The sequence below is a fragment of the Elephas maximus genome, chromosome 15 (assembly GCF_024166365.1).
Source record: "Elephas maximus indicus isolate mEleMax1 chromosome 15, mEleMax1 primary haplotype, whole genome shotgun sequence".
In the NCBI taxonomy this organism is placed as follows: domain Eukaryota; kingdom Metazoa; phylum Chordata; class Mammalia; order Proboscidea; family Elephantidae; genus Elephas; species Elephas maximus.
In genome coordinates this window covers 55,191,641-55,214,780 of record NC_064833.1, presented here as the reverse complement: position 1 = coordinate 55,214,780, position 23,140 = coordinate 55,191,641, and the positions used below count along the sequence as shown (strand labels likewise).

At 36.6% G+C, this 23,140-nt stretch overlaps 1 protein-coding gene across 2 annotated transcripts in view; it reads left to right on the top strand.

Annotated features, from left to right (window-relative positions):
* The window catches only part of CPNE3 (copine 3), a 58,551-nt gene extending 35,736 nt beyond the window's left edge, over positions 1-22,815 (top strand). For both annotated transcript variants that reach the window (XM_049854444.1, XM_049854445.1), the window contains 9 exons: positions 2,868-2,966; positions 4,812-4,898; positions 5,612-5,671; positions 6,195-6,328; positions 10,635-10,689; positions 10,774-10,825; positions 14,394-14,527; positions 15,683-15,919; positions 19,343-22,815. In XM_049854444.1, coding sequence (XP_049710401.1) covers positions 2,868-2,966; positions 4,812-4,898; positions 5,612-5,671; positions 6,195-6,328; positions 10,635-10,689; positions 10,774-10,825; positions 14,394-14,527; positions 15,683-15,919; positions 19,343-19,453 — 969 coding nt within the window. In that variant the 3' untranslated portion in view covers positions 19,454-22,815. The remainder of the gene's footprint in view (positions 1-2,867; positions 2,967-4,811; positions 4,899-5,611; positions 5,672-6,194; positions 6,329-10,634; positions 10,690-10,773; positions 10,826-14,393; positions 14,528-15,682; positions 15,920-19,342) is intronic.
* The last annotated feature ends 325 nt before the right edge of the window (positions 22,816-23,140 follow it).

The window sequence follows — 23,140 nt, the reverse complement described above, 5'->3', positions numbered from 1 at the left end:
AATTGTTAAACACTGCACAGATGCCGTTGTTATTGAAAATGGCTTCATTTCTTTGATCTATAAAAATTTGACCTCAGTTTGCAGAGAACTTTAAAAATCAATGTAAGTATGGTTCATATGGTTATTTCAGACTGCATTCAAAATACAGGTACAAAACAATTAGAAAAGTAGCTTTAAAAATTACTCTGTATTGTGCCAAACCTAGAACTTTTGCTTTTCATATTAAAAGTAGCAAATGGAAGCTTTATTAGATCTGAAAAGGTAGGAAAGACTGCCTAAGCCGTAATTATTCCATTGTTTATAATGATGTGCTAACAATGAAACAATGTTTAAAAAATTTTTTTTTGCTTACAGTGGCTTGCTTACAGGGCTATTTTATTATAGTAAGTAAACTGATTTCCTGAGCTTTCTCTGATGAACGTCTTCCATTCTTAAACGTTTCTGAGTTTATTTTTCACTACACACAACTTAGTTTGCCACTTTATCAGACTTTATTTCCTTAATTCTGCATTTCTTTGCAATATCAGAAAGTCATACATCTGTGATTTTCTTGGTGTTTGGACATTGTTAGAGGTGTAGTAAAGAGTTCTAGAGCAGAGAACAGAGTCAGAATCATTGGTAATTTATTTGTTGCAATGTTAACATGCCCATGTTATTATTCTAGCATGTATTATCCCATAACTTCAAGTGGATAAGAGAAATAATCATGCATGCTATCACCTTGCCTAAACTGGGAATGCCTTAGTGAATGTAGTATTGTGGTGTGTGTGTGTTCTTTTGCATATATATGTATCTGGATGTGTATATATGCACACAGTTAAATTTCACAAGCACTGCTGATACTGAAACAGCCAGTAAGTACTGGTCTTTGGATTTTTGAGGAAGAGAAATTAAATGACAAATTGTTATATGTTTTTACCTCAGAGTGTATCTGGACATAAGCCAGTATTCTTTAGCACCAATATGGGCAATAGGGAACTTTTTCTATGAATTAGAAAGTTCGGTTTAAAAATATTTTTTACATTACTTAATGTTGCAGGCAGTCTAAGCATATGAACACATTTAGCCCTTCATAAACTTTGCCTAAATCTTGACCTTCTCAAAGTTTGATTTTTTTAATCTTAGGTATAAATTGGAGTTCTCTAAACGCAAATATAAAATGTAAAGGTCTGTTTTCCATAACTGAAACATCTCTTGAAATACATGAAATTATTAGTATAGTTCATTTTCTACTTTATCTTAATTTTAGTTCCTCTGGAAAAAATTGTTAAAATCATCAATTTTCTTTTCTATTTACTCATTAAGTCAGTTAAAGGGCTCTGGTTTAAAACTTGAATATTGAATATGTGGAAGAGTCTAACTGTCAGAAATGGTCAGTGACCAAAGTGCCTACAAATCATCTCTTTAAACAAATTAAAAAACCCTGACCGTTATTCCCAATTGCAGTTTTAGATTTGCCTGCTTTTATTGATTGATTGATTGGTTGATTTTTAGTCTTCTTGAATAATAATGAAAGTACAAGTAAAGAATGGTAGACTTCCTGTTATGGAAAGCACTCAGTTCACAGAAGTGGGAAGAAAAAAAAATCACTTTGCCAAATGCACATATGTAAATCTTGATCTTTTTAGCTTGGTGATTAATGCATCTTTGTGAAGGGTAATAGCAAAATGGAGACACCTATTGGCTGAGGGTAAATGCAAATTGCTTCTCAGTTATAGAATTTTATTTTAAAGCAAAGGATCTAAAAGAACTTAAAAGTGTCAGCACAGCGTTACTTTTCCTGTGTTGGTTACCACTGTCTTTCAAGACTTAATTCCTCTAAGTTTTAGTTTTCCAAAATGAAAGTAATAGTAACAGCATTCCCTACTGTCTATCTCACAAATCTATTTAGAGAATATGCACAGTGCACATAATAAATGTTTGCAGAAATGAAATAATCTGTGTTGAGATTATGAAGCACTGTAAAAATGTTGGTTATTGAGTGATCACAGTTATGGTCATTTTTTAGCCTGCCTTGAACACCTCTGCTTGCTAACAGTTCACACCACCTTATTTTTCCCCTTGCAATGAATATTCTAGTATTCTGATCAATATTTACTCTTTGGCTATGTCTGTCAACCTGGCACAAAACTATATGCAAATTAAATACTGCCACCTCTCTTCTGTCTGCTTTCAGAGAGAGGACTTAATGAGAGCCAGAGCTAAGACTAGAACTCACCCTGTCTTACCTGGAAATAGAGTAAACATGACCCAGTGTAGATACTTCCTCAGTGGATTAAGTACTCTGTCCCTGGAATTTTTCTTTTTATTGTAAGTGTTATGATCCCCAGAATCATTTGTATCTGACTCCATTATATCTAACTCCTAATACAAGTCAAGCCTCACCAGATTGCAGTTAATAAAATGCATTTTTCTTAATTCTAAATGATCTAACATTAAGTTATACAACTTTTAGCTCCCTAGGGTACTGACTTCCTTTCTTTCTCCAAATAAAATGGCATTTAGTCCTTGTATAGTCATAACAAGATAAAGTGGATGAGAAAGAAGGTGTAATTCCATTTTAGCCTTTATTACCACTTATAAAGGACATGATAGAGGAGCCAGAAACTGCTGAATGTGGAATTTAAAAAGTATTTGTGTTTTTCATCTGCCTGTGATCTATCCTAGAACCTCATTCCAAGCATAGCTGAGGTTTGAAAGTATTTCAGTACTTCTCTAGCCAGTTAATTCTTATTTCTCCAAGTAAGGACTGCATATTAAACATTTTCAGTTGTTTTATTAAAAAGATACTTTTTTGTAGGTTCCATTTATTGCAGCCAGTCCTTTTTAAGAGAATTACATTGATTTTTATATGTTTTTATTTCCAGGTAGAGTGTTATGATTATGACAATGATGGGTCACATGATCTCATTGGAGCATTTCATACCACCATGACAAAACTGAAAGAAGCCTCCAGAAGTTCACCTGTAAGTTCTGTCTTTGTCATTTGCGCATATATTATGGTTTGGCTTTGTATTTATTTAATTTCCGCCACTTGGTATAGCAACCATTTTTCCATATTTCTAGTCTATTTTTTTTTTTTTTAGTCTATATTACATAGAATGCTGTGAGGTCTATGAGTTTTGTTTAGTAATTAGATAATCCAAAATTTATACTCGGGGCATACCAAAAATCAAACTAAACCCATTCCTGTTGAGTCGATTTTGACTTATAGTGACACTATAGAACAGAGTAGAACTGCCTAGTAGGGCTTCCAAGGAGGCGCCGGTGGACTTGAACTGCTGACCTTGTGGTTAGCAATCGAGCTCTTAACCACTACGCCACCAGAGCTCCATAAGCTTGCAGTTTTATTTAGAGGTTTAGTTTCCTTTGGCTTAAAACAACATATATGGTTTAATTGAATAAGTTAGCTTGAAGACTTTGGCATTTCACTGGTCAAAATAATTAATATTTACAACACTGGACAAATACCTGGGCTTGGGGTTTTTATAATCCTCTCTTTTGTCTTTTCTCTCTGACTTGTCCTAGCCCAAGAGAAGGACAAAAGCATGATTCATAGTACCTCAAATTACTTCATATTAAACTACCACCAAGGAGTTTGTTTAGTATAACTGTTTTGTATTGACATTTAATTAAATGCGCTTTTTGATGTTTTGATTCTTTGAAAATTAGTAATGACTGTCTAAATTACCTAAGTTGCTTTCTGTTAACCAGAAGAGGTGACTTACCAAATGTTCACTATCTGTTATGTTCTCATTATCAGGCAAGACAGTGAAAATTAACAAAATAAAACAATTGAGAATAATACAGAGTATGTAACTAAATTTTATACGGTTGTAAGGAGTTTAAGGTGGTGGATGAAGATCAGCAAAGACAAGAACTGTAACGGGTAAAGACGTTAGAGAGATTGACTAGAGCCAAGCCTTGAAATATGGATAGGTGGATAAGAGGTAGAAAGGAGTTCATGCTTTTTAGGGGGAGGAACTATACTAAGGAGAAATGTTATGTATTAGTTCTATTTCTAACACATATTCCCTGTGGAAAGAGATGATCTTCGATGCATATTTATCATAGAGTTGGGTCTTCACATATTTCTGTTTTCTGATGGTAGGTTTTTTCCCCTTTTTACACAGCATGGTCTTGTTCTTTGTGTGGGTTACACCTTGCGGTAATGTTTTATTTCCTTTATTATAAAGAGGAAAGGTTATACTTAGAGCATTTGTAGGGATATTTATTACCTACAGAGGGAAAGTTATACTTAGGTACTATTTTTTTTGTGTTAGATACTGTTTTAATTGTACTTTAGATGAAGGTTTACAGAGCAAATTAGTTTCTCATTAAACAGTTAATACACATATTGTTTTGTGACATTGGCTGCCAACCTTACAACATGTCAACAGTCTCCTCTTCTCGACCTTGGGTCCCCCATTACCAGCTTTCCTCCCCCTTCCTGCCTACTCGTCCTTGCCCCTGGGCTGCTGTGCTCATCTAGTCTCGTTTTGTTTTATGGGCCTGTCCAATTTTTGGCTGAAGGGCGAACCTCAGGAGTGACTTCACTACTGAGTTAAAAAGGTGTCCGGCGGGCTATACTTAGGAACTATTGTATATAATTTTAGGTGTGCTTTGATGGAAGATTAACTGATAAATATTTCACGTGTTTAATGTATTATATAATTCAGAGTTTTGTTTTGGAGCACATCTACATTAGTAGGTGGTTTGATTCCAAGAGAAAAAAGCCATTCATTTAAATTCACTTTGGCATTTCTAATATTGCTGGTAAAAATAAACATTTTTGCCCTCTCTTTGTACAGGTTGAATTTGAATGCATAAATGAGAAGAAGAGGCAAAAGAAGAAAAGCTACAAAAATTCCGGTGTTGTCAGTGTCAAACAGTGTGAGGTCAGTTCGGTCTTGTCTACTTACTGTAGTGTCTTGAGCTCACATTTGGAGTTCTTTTATCTGTGTGAATTGTCCCCAGCAAACACTTGGATTTTAGGCCTTGAAGATCACATGAACATCTGGGCATCTTTGAGGAAAAGAAGAGGGTAGGAGATAGTAAAGAAATTCTTTAAGTAAGTTTAATTCCAAGGTTTGACAACTTTTTAGCAAAGGACAAGGAGTACTAAAGTTTTCTATTAGGAAATGTGAGACATCATGGTATTTTTTTACCCAATTAGTAGAAATAGCATCACCTGATGCTTCTCTTCTGACGGTAATTTCAAGATGAGATGTTATAAGTAGAGGGAAAAATCTAGGAGATTTCTTACAAGGTAGAGTGAGCTTTTATTATTTTTTTTAAATCTTTATTACTGTGCTTATTAAAGCTCTCAACGTATTAGACTCCTTACTAATTTCTCAAAACTTAAAGTGAGTATATTTCATTTTTGGCCATTAATACCTAATCTTGACATTGCTTTAAAGAGGGTAAAATCTTACAGATTCATGACACGTGGGAGGCAGGGTTGCCTTTAGCTAGAATGTAAAGGTGATTTCCATGTGTTTATATCATGTGCTCTTCAGTTAACAAACTTTTTATATCCATGCTGTTTTGTTTCCAAATCTATCCCAGTATTAGGAGATTTTCAGCTTTGACAGTTTGCATTTGTTTTTAGATTACAGTGGAATGCACATTCCTTGACTATATCATGGGAGGATGTCAGCTGAATTTTACTGTAAGTAACACGCTGGAGTTTTCAAAGCCGGTTGTAATGTGTTGCATCCTCTGCATTTTGCAGCATTGTTTATTTTACTGCAGAACTGACTTTGTGATGAGATTTATACAGTCTTCTCATTGTGGTTTCCTCTGACAGGTTGTCTAGGTTTATCATGGAGCTTTCAGCTTTGTTGATGATAAAATCTGTTATTCCTGAGAGAGAACAGATGTGTACAAACTGGTGGTTATCCTGCAGTGATTTAAGTAATAGAGAGCATTAGTCCAAAAACAACTCCTTGAGTCTAAGTCATGGATGTAATAATTTACTACTGAAGGCGGCTAGAAATGTAGGCATGCTGAGACCAAATAGTGTTAATGTGTTTAATTGTCTGTGGAAATACTGGTAGGCTCAGGTATTTTGTTAGGAAATGACAGTTTCAGGCTCTGGGATAATGTTTATGTTTTGTCTCCTGTAATTTTCTTGGACACCAGACAGGTATTCCTGCCTTCTCATGAGTAAGGGTTGCAATTGTTATTTGCAGGTGGGAGTGGACTTCACTGGCTCCAATGGTGATCCAAGGTCTCCTGACTCCCTTCATTATATCAGCCCGGATGGTGTTAATGAGTATTTGACTGCTATCTGGTCTGTGGGACTGGTCATTCAAGATTATGATGCGTGAGTATGGCTTTGGAAAAACTAAAATACTTGTTTTCCTAAGTGCCCCAATAGGGCAGTTTCTGGTGTGGTTGGTGGGGATGAGGTGTTGGAGGGAAGTAGCTTTCTCCTTAAAATTCTTCTTAGATATTCTACTTTGCTGTTTTTTGCATGTTTGCCTTGGATCTCTTGTCTCTTGTGGCCATCAAGCAAGCTATATATATATATTTTAAAAAAATATATAGCTTGCTTATTTAATAGCCAACCAAAGTCCAAAAGGCTCTTGGCTTTTTAATCTGGTTTCCTTGAGGTTTATTCATTAGGGATAAGTTATCTGTGTGACTGAGGTCCAGGTGACACATTTTATAAACACTAATAAAGATACTTCTTAACATAGAGCTACTTCTTTGGCAGTCATTGTCAGATTATTTTTTTAATGGTGACTCTTAACAAGTGCTGAAGGATAATTTGTTCCAATTGTTATAAAACATTTTCAATGGATTCTGTTTTGAGTAGATTTAAATAGGTCCTCTTGAAGGTTTACTGAACAACAGAAAAAAACTGTATTAGCATTTTTTCTTTTCTGAATCTGTTAGAGCTCAGGATAAATTTTCACTTGTTTTGCCTATTCTTACTTTATGATAGAAGCCCTTACATACTGATGGAACTTTTCATTAATCTTACAGTATTTAAAGGGGTAACATTTCAGGCAAATGTAAACAAATCTAAAGGAAGAGTGACAATTATATAGTATAATTTAAGGCAAAAGTTATTAAATATGATAACTGTCCTGCTTTATAGAACACTTTACTCTGTAATCCCAAATGAGAATATAATTATGGAGACTATAACCAAAACTCTCTTTCATAACACAGTATCAAAGTATTTAAAGTGAAAACAGCCAGAACTGTAATGAGAAATTGAAAACAACAGAGTTGTAATGAGACTCTTGTAGAAACAGTAGAAGATTTACAGGGTTACTTTCTTAGATTGCCACTTGGAAGTTAATAACAAAACAACTGGAGAAAATTTACCACAAGGAAATGAAAAGCACTCTTAAGTAGTTCTTAGATCAAAGAGTAAATCAAACTGTAGTGGGAAATAAAGGGCGATGGGAAAGCTATATGTGGTACTGTCTCTATAGAGAGGAAAATTTCTGGTCTTAAGTGCCTTTATTTTTAAAAAAGAAAATTTGAATATAAATAAACTAAGTTTTCAACAAAATAAAATTAAAGAATAACCCATTGCAATCTAGTTGATCCTGACTCACACTGACCCTGTAAGACACAGTAGAACTGCCCTGTAGGATTTCCAAGGCTTGCTATGAGTCAGAAACGACTCGACAGCACTGGGGTTAATCTTTACGGAAGCAGATTGCCACCTCTTCTGAAGAGCAGCTGGTGGGTTCGAACTGGTGATCTTTCGGTTAGCAGCCAGGCACTTAACCACTGCACTGCCAGAGCTCTTTAAACTAAAGAATAGGAAGAAAAAATAAAGACATACCAATACTAGTAGATTTCACATAAATGTTAACTATTATGTGTCAGGGACAATTTTTAGCACTTTCTGTTAATTCTCATCTAATCCTCATACTTCTCTGTGAGAAATGTACTGTTAGCATCCGCATTGTACAGATGAGGAAACTGAGGCATGAAGGGTTAAGTACCTTGCCCAGTGTCACTTAGCTGGTAACTGGCAGAGTGAGGATTGAGCCTGGGCTCTCTGGTTTCAGAGACACGCTCTAACTGCTGCATTTTGCTGGACTTCCTTTAAACAGAAAGTAATGATTTGGAAACTTAAAAAAAAAAAAAAAAGGGAGTAGGAAAACTAGCAAATTGTGAAATTAAATCAAGAGATGATTCTTTGCAAGTTCAATAAAATCTAGATTTACCTTTGGCAACACTGACCCTCAAGAAATAGAAAAAAACGTGCATAGAACATTCGTAATGAGAAAGATTGTAAGCATTAATGCAGGAAAAATATTTTAAAAGTTTTAAGCTAAGACTCTATAAAACTTTATGCTATTACATTTAAAAGTCTGAGTTAAAGGATGATTTTTTTTTTTAGAAAGCTGTAAATTACTAGAGTTGATCTGAAGAGGCAGAAAACCTGAATAGACCAAGAACCATGGAAAGATGAAACAGGTAGTCAAAGTGCCCTCTTTACAAAGGTTCCAGGCCAGGACAATTTCATACATAAATCTTAGCAAACCCGTAAGGAACAAATTGAAACCTGGGGGAATCAACTAAAAAATATGAAAAAATAGTAAGAGTACATGAAAATGGTCAAATACAACATAAAATATAAATATCAACAGTTTCTCGCTAACTGGCAATAACCGGTTTAGAAATTATAGTGGAAGGAATATAGTTGATAATAGCAAAAAACATAAAAAAAAAGTAAAATAAAATCTTTAATGAGGAAAACTACACGATTGTACTGAAGAACAAAGAAGGAAACGTGGTAATAGAATAATAATGTAATTATTGTAATAAAAATGATATAAAATATAAAATTTCTGTTTGAATTAATCAAAATTCCAGTGGAACCCTGACAAAATGATTCTTAAAATTATCTGGAAGGAAGAATGAATCAATAGTCAAAAATTTTCTTTTGAGTGGGTGAGAAATAAAAGGGAATTTTCCCTATCAGATATTAAAACTTATTTTAAAGCTCTATCATTTAAGAGTATAAATGGGATAAATGATTAGTGGAACCAAACAGGCAGCTGAGAAATAGACCTGAGTGGATATGTGAATTTAGTACATGAGAGAGATACGGCATTTTGGCCAGGAGAGGGTAGTTGTGACTGCTGTCAAACTGGACAAGAAATAAATTTGGATCCCTAACTCATACCTGAATCAGTTAGGATACTATCTTATATAAATAAGGGTACAGACCAAGCTGCTGAAATAGACACCCCAAAACAAAGTGGCTTCAACAGTATAGAGGTTTATTTTTTCACATTGCATGTCTGGAGATCCAAGGCTGATAGGGCGGTTCTGTCATTGTCAACTCTTAGCTTCCATCCCTGGGTCCAAGGCCGCTCCTCCGGTTCCCATCCTGTAGCCAGTGGGACTCTGGGAGTGCGTGCACATTCCATTTTGGGGGTGTGATTCAGAAGTGGCTGACGAATCACTTCTACTCACATCTCCTTGACCAGAACCTAGCCACCTAACCATGTCCAGCCCAGAGAAGCTACGAGCTGTAGTCTCTAGCTTGAGTGCGCTATTATTAAAGGAGAGAATGGATATTGGTGGACAGCAGTTTCTTCTTCATACCCTACTCCAAAGCACTTTTCAGATGAATGAGAAGGGTATTATAAAAACAAACCTTGAAAGTTCTAGAAGAAAATATATGTGAATTGTTTATACTCTTACAGTAAGAAAGGCCTTTAGGCAAGACAGTGAAGGCATATATCATGAAAGAAGTTTTATGTGTTCACATTCATTAATATTGAAAACTTCTGAAAGGAAAATGTTTTTAACAAAGGTAAAGGCAGACTACAAACTGCAAAAAATATTTCCGACCTATATAGCATGGGTTCTATCCTCAATGCCAAAAGAACTATTGAAAATTAATATGAAAAGAACATCCCTAGTAGAAAAAATGGTGTGTTCATTGCAGTATTTTATAATGGCAAAACATTGGAAATTAACTGAATGTGTATCTCTTGGAGGAGGATAGCCACACAGTGGAGTACTTGGCAGCCATCCACATGATGGTATGTGCATTCAGGTCCACAATCCCTTATCCCTAAAACCTTGGGGCCAAATGTTCATATATTTTGCTGCTATGTGAAAATTTATATAGCAATGTGGGAGTTTTATAGTATATGGCATTTGTACCATGTTTCTGTGGCAAAATATATAAATATTCATATTAAGTGGCATAAATAAAGGCTATAAATAACCTCATGTCATTGAGTTCAGGTTTTACTGCCAAATGAATTTTCTGCAAACTAGTAAAAGAAACTTGTGGTTTTTAGGCTTTTTGGATTTACTGACATATTTATTAAGTGAAATGATAGTGTTTAAGTAGAAAAGAGTAGGTTATAAAACATGAATATGAACTCCATTTTTATAAAATATGTAGAGATATTTTTCTCCAATATCCAGAAAAATGTTTAGAATGAGAGTTGCCAAATACTAACATTGGTTTTCTCTGAGGGTTGTTATTACAGGTAATCTTTGTTTTATTTTTATCTTTTCTAGGATTTTAAGTTATTTTGAAATGAGCTTATATTGGTTTTATCGTCAGTAAAGATAAAGCTGTTTTTATTTGGGAAAAAATTGACATTTCACTTTTTTTCAAATTGTCTTTTTAGTGATAAGATGTTTCCAGCTTTTGGTTTTGGCGCACAGGTACCTCCTCAGTGGCAGGTAGGAGAAAATCTCATTTTTAAAAGCATCGCCTCCTGGAAAAGCAAAACAAGCTTCATCAGTTGTTCTTTCATCTTTTGACAGGTATCACATGAATTTCCAATGAACTTTAATCCATCCAATCCCTACTGCAATGGTAAGTTAAAAAATAAACGTGAAGGCTTTAAACTGAATGCCTCACTAGTCTTTGTTATTTGTTTTCTTTCTTGTGATTTAAAACTATTCAAATTCCCTCTCTAGGTTTCTTTTTATGGCGTGTTTAACTTTCTGTTGTGTAAGGTACAAGAATTGTACACGGTGGTTGGAGTGATAGTGATAATTATGGGGCAGATCAGTACTGTGATGGTAAAGTTTGTAGGCTGAATCCTTCTACCTGAAGAGCTTTCATAGAAGCAGAGGATTCTCAATCCTGAAACTAGATCAATAAAAATAGTGTGTTAAAACTGTTTTCACCTGTAAGTTGGTTTTAAAATAAATCTTGAGTAAAATAAGTAATTCAGGATATAGATCTTTTGAAGTTTTTTTTTTTTTTTTCATAGTAGCAGTCACCTTCTACAAAGAAAAAGTGTTCAGCATCTGATTACCTCCTCACACTGTGTTTTGCGAGTAGATGGGGTAGGCGAAAGGAACAAAGAATACAACTCCTGGAGCAGCTTTCCTCTGTGTAGAGAGCAGGAGATAGACATTTGTCTTTCCCTTCACTTTTTTCTTTATACCCCAAATATCCAAGTGCTTCCTCCTTTATACTGCATTGAACAACCAACCTAAAATGCCACATTTCCCTCAAAGCTTTATAACACTGAGCAGTTTGAAGGAGGAAACAAAAGTAGGGCAGAGGCATAATTTAAAATTCTAGACGACAAGCTAATTTTCTGCAAAGGGTCCTTTTGACAATTACAGAATGTGTAGATTTCTAACAGATGAGAGTGTTCTTTCCTTTTCTTCCTAAACAGCATTCATGAAGTGGAAGGCCATGAACATCTTGTTGGGGGTAATTTGCTTTAGGGTTTTCTCCAGGATACTTTTCCTGTACTAATTGAGTGCTCCCTTGAGGCACTTCCAGTGGCTGGTTGTGGCCTTTTTTTTGTCTCTAGCCATTTGAAACTGGGAATAGTATTCTTTTTGAGATATGGGCTTTGTGCTTATGAAATTGGAATAATTTAAAAAATTTGTTATAATTGTGTTTGGTTTATTGCAAATAAATAATGGATGACATACCACTTGGTAATTCATTTCAGAAATTCATTTACTCTATGAGTAATATGGAAACCCTGGTGGCTTAGTGGTTAAGAGCTATGACTGCTATCCTACAGATCGGCAGTTCGAATCCACCAGATGCTCCTTGGAAACTATAGGGCAGTTCTACTCTGTCCTGTAAGGTCGCTATGAGTCAGAATTGACTCGACGGCAGCGGTTTGGTTTTTTTGGTTTATGAGTAATATGAACCCATTTTTGGGCTACTCAGCTAAGTAAGCATAGCTTTTCTACTCTTGGTTTATAGCCTAGAGAAAGAATCAGTTTGGTTTTAGATAAGAGAGACACTACACAGAAAAAATACAGCCTTATTTTAAGACAACAAAGTTTATTCCTTTTCATTGTTAATCATTGAAGGTAGTTGCCTGGAATAACATGTCTCACTTTTTCCTTTAAAATGTGAAGGAAAGATTTTGATATAATTCACTTATAGTTGAGGAAATGAAGGCAATTAATATTTGTAAAGAAATTTAATGAATAGCTTTGTTTATGCCTCCAGATTGAAAAGCAAGCAAAGATGATATAAATGGAAGAAAAGGTCGTTATTGCTATGGTTATGGTTTAGTGTTTCTACAGAGCATTCCACTGCAGGGAAGGTCCTGCTGGTGGTCCATCTTAATATTTTTGTTACTACTGGATTGACTGACTGCTAGCTACAACATCACCTCATGGGTGTAAAATTACCTCTATTTATGAATTAGTTACATTCTCAGAGGTTGTTTATAAGACCTTGTTCTAAGTCCAAAGTGACTAAGAGGAGTTTATTGGAACTCTTAAATAGACGAATGAGTTGTTCTTATGAAGCTTTTAAACCATGTGTTTGTCCCCCTTCCTCATTGATCTGTGTTCTCTTGGGCATTTTTTAAGGAAGAGACCCATTTTAGTATATATTAAGTCTTTTGAGAGAGATTTCCTTGATTATCTCAGCAAGTATTGGGAATTCTTCAGGATTTGTAATATCCTAGACACTCTGATATTAGAGGAAGATTCAGCAGGTGCATACGTGGGATAAAAATTTCATCAGCAGTGCTTTTATGAGGCATGGCAATCAACTTTTGCTATCGTGTAATGACCGTGGCTTATTTCTTGCTCACTTTACGTATCAGCTGCTGTGGCTAGACTGTGGCTCTGCCCGTTCTCATTCTGGGGCCCAGGCTGAAGGAGCAGCCCCTATCTGGGATGTGCTGCTCCTATGATAGAACGAAAGAGCAAGAGAGCTGGTGAAAACAAGCTGTAGTTCTTGAAACATCTGCTTAGACATGGTGGACATTATGTCCATTCATATGCCATTGGCCAAAGCTAATCTAAAGCCCCTGCCCAACCTCCTTTTACGTAACACCCAAGCAGCCCACGGGCATACCCTGTATACAAAGATGTTTCTGTTTCTGCAGCAAAATGTATGAATATTCACCTAATTGTGATAAATACTCTGGAAGTGAATATCTGGAACTAATATAATCTACCATACTGTGCTTAACCTTTAAGTATTGAATAAACTCTTGGCTAGGATTAGCATTAAATTTATAGCATCTGGGCATATATGCAGAAATTTTTCCATTTTATCAATAACTTTTTCTTCTCATTGTCAGTTGTATGTTACAGCACTTTTTCATGGTTCTTTTTCCGTTAGAGTCTCGTTCCCAAATCACATCAAAATTAAGCACAAAGGCAGCAATCCTACTGTAGACTAATGAATGATTTGGCTGAGATGAAAATAAATGCCTTCTACTGCGGGAGGGTCAAACTGAGTTTTTGCGATGGAGCTTAACTATGGAGTTTTGTAACATATAACCAAAACTACTGCCGTTGAGTCGGTTCTTACTCATAGCGACCCTATAGGACAGAGTAGAACTGCCTCATAGAGTTTCCAAGGAGCGCCTCGTGGATTTGAACTGCCTACCTTTTGGCTAGCAGCTGTAGCTCTTAACCACTACGCCACCAGGGTTTCCTTTGTAATATATAGCTTAGAAGAACTCCTGAATATAGAATGTTTGACTATTTAAACACCTTCTCACTTAATGATTATATCATTACTTGACATTTTCACTTAGGATAGTAGTGAAAAATTTATTATCTATTTTGTGCATTAACGACATACATCTGGCAGTAACAAAAACCAAGGTGTGAGGCGAGAGTTACATTGGCTGTGACGGTCAAGGTTATGTGTCAACGTGACTGGGCCATGATTCTCAGTGATTTGGCAGTTACGTAATGATGGAATTTGGTGGTTATGTAATGATGTAGTCATCCTCCATTTTGTAATTTGTTGTCATCATTCTCCGTTTTTACATAACACTAATTTTGCTTATTAACCTGGTCTTTGGAACCTAACCATAGATAAGTGAGGAGAGGGTGTATATATTGATATATGTAATTAAATTGGCAAATATGGTAAATAATAAACAATTAACTTTTGCTTGAGAATTTTTAATACTGCTTTTGTTGTCTAGGAATCCAAGGTATTGTAGAGGCGTATCGGACCTGTCTTCCCCAGATAAGACTCTATGGACCAACTAATTTTTCTCCAATCATAAATCATGTGGCCAGGTTTGCTGCTGCAGCCGCACAACAGCAGACAGCTTCTGTAAGTACTCTATGGCCAGGGGACAGGGAGAATACAGATTGGTTGTTGCTCTTGCTGCCATTTTTCTATTATTTGGACCATTGAGATACAAAATCAGGGCAGGAAGCAATGATATGGTCATTCTTGGTTTGGAATAATATCTGTTTTCATTAAATTAGTGATTGTTAAAAACAAAACAACACTTACACATGAGTCTTTTCTCTGTCTTTTTAATTAATTTTCTTAGGTATGTTCTACAAAACAAACTGACAGTGGCTATCATCTACTTTTTTAAAGTCGATTTAACAAATTAAGGGTTAAGGAGATTACCACCCCAGTTGCTATTACAAGATTACTTACTGTATTAAAGAGGTTTGAATTAGCCAGTCCTTGCCTACTGGATCTTGGATAGCAAATATCTCTTTGCTTCAGTATACTCAGCAGTCAGGTGGGAATAACTACCTCATATGGTTTTTGAAAGGACTAAATAAGAGACTTCGTAGAAAGTGCACAGTGCCTGGGTCAGGGTATACACTTAGCACATGGTAGCTACTGTTATAAATATTATTCCCATTTTAAACTGAAGTGGCCCGACCTAAACTCTTTGTAACATTTTCCCATTCTCTGAAAGATTTTATCAGAGATCAAAAAATTGAGAGAAAGATTTTTCCCCCCTAATCCTTATCCATTTTTTTAACAGTGTACTTTTGTATGGTAAACAGTTCTGCTTCTCCCATATTTGATCTTTTGAGAGTAAAGTTGCCACTTGCTCACTTGATTGATTCTTTGGCATATTTAGTACGTCAGTTAAATCAAAGTGTTTATTCCTATGTTTATTTAAATTTTAATCTTTGGAATTTAGATACTTGGCTTTCATGTATTTATGCCAGCACTATTTTGTGATCTGCTGTACTTTTAATGAATCTGTAGTTTTTGTATGAATGGATTTCCTTGTCATCAGAGGATCTTAGGATGTTTTATGCAAGTAGATTCCTGGTTGGAGAATGATAAGCAAAATGAGCAAGAGAGAAACTAAGTTACTCATCAAGCTAGAGGTATTATTTACCATTACTTTTATTGTTTGGAAGCTCTACCTGCTCACTGGACGTAACTTTCTTTTTGTCCTTGCTAAGAACCAGTTGCTGCTAAATGTAACAGAGCCTTTCTTTTTGGTAGCAATATTTTGTGCTCTTGATTATTACTGATGGTGTGATCACAGACCTTGATGAAACCAGACAAGCTATAGTTAATGCTGCCAAGCTGCCCATGTCCATCATCATTGTTGGAGTTGGAGGTGCTGACTTCAGTGCCATGGAGTTTCTGGATAGTGATGGTGGAAGTCTCCGGGCCCCGTCAGGCGAGGCAGCCATCAGAGATATCGTCCAGTTTGTGCCTTTCAGGCAGTTCCAGAATGTGAGTACCATACCTCCCCATCTTGGTGCACAATAAGGTGTTTGAACACAGACCTTTGCAATCCACAACCAGGCAGTTGAGTGGGTGTGCATGGTTAGATGGCAAGTGAACACGGTCCTTTTTCTATCTGAAGAATTCTGATAAGATTTAGGAGTCTTGTTTCAGGGTATATACTTTGTGTGTCTCTTGCAGTCTATATGGTAGATTGTTAAAAACTGTATTATCATTTTTTAGCCATAAAGAAAAATTAAGTTCTGATACATACTACAACATGGATAAACCTTGAACGTTATGCTGAGTGAAAGAAGTCAGACACGAAAGGACAGATATTATATGATCCCACTTATATGAAATATCCAGAATAGGCAGATGCATAGATATCAGAGTTTATTAATGGTTACCAGGGTCTAGGAGGAATGGGGAGCACTCAGGGGTACTGAGCCTCTGTTCAGAGTACTGAAAGGTAGTTTATTAATGGTTACCAGGGTCTAGGAGGAATGGGGAGCACTCAGGGGTACTGAGCCTCCGTTCAGGGTACTGAAAGGTAGTTTATTAATGGTTACCAGGGTCTAGGAGGAGTGGGGAGTACTCGGGTACTGAGCTTCTGTTCAGGATACTGAAACGTAGTTTATTAATGGTTAACCAGGGTCTAGGAGGAATGGGGAGTATTCGGGGGTACTGAGCTTCTGTTCAGGGCACTGAAAAGTAGTTTATTAATGGCTACCAGGGTCTAGGAGGAGTGGGGAGTACTCGGGGGCACTGAGCTTCTGTTCAGGGCACTGAAAGGTGGTTTATTAATGGTTACCAGGGTCTAGGAGGAGTGGGGAGTACTCAGGGGTAATGAGCCTCCATTCAGGGTACTGAAATGTATTTGGAAAGGATAGTAGTGATGGTTGTACAACACGGTGAATGTCATTAATGTCACTGAATAGTATACTTGGTGACTGATTAAAATGGCAAATGTTTTGTTATATATATTTTACCATAATAAAAGTAGTAAAGCAACAAAAACAAAACAACAAAACTGCATTGTTGTGTCTTAAAATATATTTTATCTTTACCTTTGTAACAAACAAAAAAAAAGAAAAACACTCTATGCAAATATGGAAACCCTGATGGTGTAGTGGTTAAGAGCTACAGCTGCTAACCAAAAGGTTTGCAGTTCAAATCCACCAGGCGCTCCTTGGAAACTGTACGGGGCAGTTCCACTCTGTCCTTCCTGTGGGGTCACTATGAGTTGGTATCGACTCAATGGCAGCAGGTTTTTTTTTTTTTGGTTTATACAAATGTATGTGAATTTACCAAACTGGAAGATGTATTGATAAAAAGCACTCAGGAGATTGTTTTACCCAGTTTCTCCCAATGGTAATATCTTTTAAAACTACAGTCTGGTATCATAGCCAGGATATTGGCATCGAGACAGTCAAGATACAGAACATTTCCATCTCCACAAGGATCCCTCATGTTACCCTTAAAAAAATTTTTTTTTTCTTGATTGGCTGCCCATTTGCTAGTCCGTTGGCTAGAGAGAGCTGACTTTGTTGGGACTTTTTTTTTTTAATGTGTGCCCCTGGGTGTTCCCGTACTGTCAGGTCCGCCAGTATCCAGTCGGGTATATATAAGGCAATAAGAAAACCCAGGGAACTCATCACCGTGTTGTTCCTTGAGTCCTAAGGTCTCTAGCTAGCCTGCCTCCTTCTCTTCACCGTTCAGAGTGCTCCTATGTTTTGTTTTATATGTAACATGAAAGGTTTTTAGATATACTTTGTGGGAAGAATAGGGAAAAGTACATCTACTTCATAGAAACAGAAGCCCTGTATTTATTTTAAAAAGTAACTATAATTTCCTAGAACTAATAAGTAAGTTTATTAAAGTCACAAGTTACAAACTTCAATTTTATTTCTATATACTAGGTTTGAACACGGAGAAACCAAAATTCAAAACGCAATACCATTGACAATCACTCAATAAATAAAATGAAGTACTTGAGTATAAATCTAAGAAAACATGTACAGAACTTATATTCTGGAAAAGAAAATACGTTCAACATCATTATCCATTAGGGAAATGACAATTAAAACCATGATGAGATATCCTTACACACCTAACAGCTAAAATAGAAAAAAAAAAAAAGGAGAACATCAAATGCTGGTGAGGATGCAGAGAAACTGGGTCACTCATACATGTTGGTGGGAATGTAAAATGGTGCAGCCACCCTGGAAAGCAGTTTCTTTAAAAATTAGACATATACTTAGCATATGACCCAGCAGTCACACTCCTGGGTATTTACTCCTAGAGAAATGAAAACACAAAGTGTACATGGACGTTTATAGCAGCTTTGTTTGGGCAAATGGTTAAACTGCGGCGCATCCATGCCATGGAAATACTACCCAGCAATAAAAAGGAACAAGTTATTGATACATGGAATAAGTTGGATGGATTTCATGGCAATTGTGATGAGGGAAAAAGCTGGTATTAAAAGCCAACATTCTCGAGCTGACAAAATTATAGAGATGGAGAACAAGATCAGTGGTTCCCAGGGGTCGGGGGACCAGGGTAGAAGTGGGAGACTGGCTATGACTATAAGGCGTTGGAGTGATGGAACAGTTTTGTATCTTGATTGTGGTGGAGGTCATATGAGTTTACAGCCAAAAATACCCAAAAAACCAAACCCATTGCCGTCGAATTGGCTCTGACTCCTAGTGACCCTATAGGACAGAGTAGAGCTGCCCCAGAGGGTTTCAAAGCTGTAATCTTTATGGAAAGAAACTGCCACATCTTTCTCCTACAGAGCGGCAGGTGCATTTGGACCGCTGACCTTTTGGTTAGCAGCCAGGTACTTGACCACTGTGCCACCAGGGCTCCTATGAATTTACATACATGATAAAATTGCATAAGACTGCACACACACACGCACCCAAATGAGCACAGGTAAAACTGGTGAAATCTGATCCAGACCTGTGGACTGTACCAATATCAGTTTCCTGGTTTGATATTGTACTAGAGTTCCTAAGATACTACCTTTGAGGTGATAGCGTACCAGAGTGACTTTACTTCATTGTGAAAGGATATTATTACTTTTGAGGAAACTGGGTGAAGGGAACATGGGACATCTCTACTATTTTTGCACCTTCCTATGACTCTATGACTATTTAAAAATAAAAAATTAATACTAGGTGAGTAAAAGATGTATATGTAAAAGTTAAAAAATAAAATCATCAAATGCTAAAATGCTGGCACCAATAAAGGACTTGATAAAGTCAGCAGGGATAATCATAGCATTCATGGGTTTTTCCTAAGAAAAGATACAAGACTCGGAGTTGGAAATTGCTGGATTTTCCTGACTGGGCAAATAGTCTTTTGGCAAAACTCTAGTAAAAATTAGGTTGCCAATAAAGTCACTTTGATTTTGTTTTTCACAAGGCTCCGAAAGAAGCGCTTGCTCAGTGTGTCTTGGCGGAGATTCCCCAGCAGGTGGTGGGCTACTTCAACACATACAAACTTCTTCCTCCGAAGAACCCAGCTACGAAATAAAAGTTGTGTGGCTGCCTCAGTCGGATTCCTTTGTGCTGCGTGGAGCAGTGGATCCCTCTCTCACCTGAAATATGAATCTGTCCTTTGGTGTACTTTCTACCCCCAGCATTATGATGTAAACCTAGTTCTCTATGGATTATATCTGTTCAAAGAATTTTCTCTATACTTTAGGAAAAGTGCCGAGTTAATTGTGGTCCAGTAAATTCAGTGATTCCCGGTGATTTCAAATAATTGCATTGAGGCCCCTTGGATTAGAAAATATGGGGATAGCTGGTTTTGTTGTTTACTTTCATATAATGAAAATGCTGTTCTTGAATGTTAGTAGAAAGAATGAAAAATTCTTAGGATGATGTGATTTGCAAGTTGCTGTACTTTTCTTTTTGCTTTAGGCAATGTATATTTTGCAAGCCAGTGTCCACACCTGATGAAGAGAGCTTCTTAAATGGGATGATATTGAATGTGTTCCTAACTCTGCATTGAGTGCTTTTTCATGGGGGAAAAACCACCTTCACACGTTCCTGAATTTTGCTGCAGAGTAGAAACTGCATGATTTATAAAACAGTGTGCGTTTCCTAGGACTTCGTGCAAAGTACTGACTATGAGAAGGGAGGTCATATATTCAGGCTGAAAAGTGCACAGTCAACAAGTGGAAAGAACCTGGTGTAAGTCAGCCATTTTCATTTGGCTTTCTAGATCTTTTATTTTCATTGTGAAAATCTCAACGTGGTCAGCTTTGGCCTTTCTTTTCATGGATTGTATTTGACACTCAGGATCCTGTACTTGCTAAGATGATGATTTGTCCCAGATCCTACATGATTAGCTTATTTTAAATGGGGTTTGTTAAAATGGCTAGCACCGCTTTGTCCAGGAAACAGTGAGGACCAAACATATAATGGGAAATTCATTTCCTTCTAACTAATGAAAGACTTATAAAAAGAGGTGGTCCCATGCATTTTGTGTATGGGATCATGTAGACATTTCCTCCTTTTTAAAATAAAAATGTTTAAACTCATGATATCTATTAATTCAAAACTTCTTTTTACATTTTAATAATGTGTGATCTCCTAAGCCTACAATGTATTGTATTAAGCATAAAATCTGCTATAACTGTAACCTGTTGTAACTTAAGAAAGAAAAAAAAAAAACATTTTGCAATTGCTACATTAGGTTATACTGGACTTTTATATGCCTTTTTTTCAGAGATGAATTTTTTTCCCCTGACTTTTAGAACATACTCTTAGAGGCCATTACATTTTCAGAATAGATGTAGTAACATTTACTGAAGACCTGTGTGCCAAGTACTATGCATATCCATATGCTGGCCAGTCATCTTTAACAATTCAACATTAAAAATTGTGTTTATCACACATCCTTAAGTTTATGCACACAGCACCGTGCTAACATGCCCTTCAGTTTTATTGAAAAACCTGTGCCCAGCTCACTCCCCTTGGGCTCTGCATTGTCTAAAGAAAGTGAAGTCTCAGCGTTGACTTCTCAGAGACAGCTCTTTGCCAAGGTCAGGCTGAGAGGGGACCTATGCTTGCCCAGTCCCAGTGAGCAGTTATACTTTCCCATGTGGCTAGCTGGCCTCTGGATACTTGCTGTTAATCTGAAGGTGCCTAACTTGGAGTTTGTTACTCTGTAGTATAGTATATATCGTTAGTTGACAAGTCATTTTGACATTAGCAATTTGGAGAGAAGAAAACTGATCATTCTCTCAATACTTCGGAGCCTTAACTGCCTAAGATTCCCTAATTTCATTTCTCTTTATGTGCTTGGAAAAAGCATGTTACTCTGGTTGTCAGACTTTTTCTTTTTTAAACACAGGAAGCCTTTTTTTTTTTTTTTTTTACTGTGCGAAAAAGTATACACAGCAAAGCATTCATCAATTCAGCGAATTCTACATGTATAACTCAGTGGCGCTGGTTACATTCGTCATGTGCTACAACCGTTCTGGCTATCCTTTTCCAGAGTAATTTACCACCATTAACATAAACTCATTGCCCCCAGAGCAAAGACTTTCCCTTTCCCCCTCCCTCCCACGCATGGTGACCACTAATCTTTAGCTTCTATGTATTTGCTTATTTTGTATAAGTGAGATCACGACAATATTTGTTCGTTTGCAACTGATTGATTTTGCTCAGCAAAATGTTTTCAAGGTTCATTCATATCACAGCATGCTTCAGGACTTCATTTCTCTTTATGGCTGAGTAATATTCCATCATATGTATATACTACATTTTGTTTATCCGTTCATCTGGAAGCTATTTTATGAAAATGGTATGTGCACAGTCTCAATGTATAATACAAACCAAATAGAGGTGGAGCTTCTCTGTCTGAAGCAGAGGCAGAGTCTAGATCCCCACTCGCTGGGCCATCTCTCCTCTCCATCCTTCTTAACCCGGCTCTTCAGCAGTACCTGAGTCACCTGCACAGGACACTCGGGCACTTCTGGTCATGAGCATTCTGTTACCACTGTTGACTTGATTTGGTCTTTATAATTTTATATTCTGGTTTTATCAGAATTGTTCTAAGTGTTTTCTTATTATTCAGTATTGGTCAGGTCCATCAGTAGCTGCTGTCACTCAGATGTGTGACTCCCATCACATAGGGTAACTTTTTGCAGTTTTGAATAAAAGCATTTGCAATTCCTAAACTATCATTTTATAAAATTCTCACAATTCAACCCTCCACCTCATCACATGCTGACTTAATATTGGTTTTATATTAAAATAGCCCCTTCTACTTATCCTGTCACCATTCATTCAAGTGCCATTGGTCTGCAAAATGTATTTAAAGAAAAAATGATCAAATTGACTGAAACCTTTATGTGATCAGGTATATTAGAAATGTATATTGGAGTGACAGTGCCTTGGATAGATGCAATATTTCTCACATATGCCTTTATTACGTTTTTCTCTGAGAAAATGGTATGCCAACTAGCCTAGTCACTAGGCTTACTGCTTGCAGTCATTGGAGGAATTAAAAAAAATATGAAATTCTTACCTCAAGTCAGACCAGGGATTTACAACTGTTCACTTTGGTTGTGCCTTAGGCAGAATTTCCAAAGTAAATTCAGGGCTGTATTGCTGCTTATGCTGTATTTTGATATACTTGGCCTTTTTCATTTTGTGAATGTTTAGGAAAGCCATTTTCAATAAATCTCTGTTTCTTTATGTGTGTGGTTGATAATCATGGAAGTCACACACAAGGTAAGCCAGAAGCTTGGTTGAGATTCTGCGCGACTGTTCTGTGCTCTAAGGGTGTCATTCCTGATGTTAAGTGTATACGTTACTAATATATGAGTTGAGGTCAAATGTATCTTCCATTTTGATTTCCCTTTGAATAAAGTTATTTCTTGATGTGGTAGTGTCTTGTTTTTGTTTTTATTCTCAACATGTTATCAAAACCAATAGAAAAGTTAGGAATAAAATGAGTTTAGTGTTTTAGATGGCCTATATTCTACATATAACCCTGGTTGCGCAATGGTTAATTGCACGGCTTCTAACCAAAAGATCGGCGGTTCCAAATCACCAGGTGCTGTGTGGGACAAAGATGTGGCAGTCTGCTTCCGTAAAGATTTACAGCGTTGGAAACCCTATGGGGCAGTCCTACTCTGTCCTGTAGGGTCACTAGGAGTCGAAATCAGCTCAACAACAGTGGTTTTGGTTTGGGTTATTCTGTATC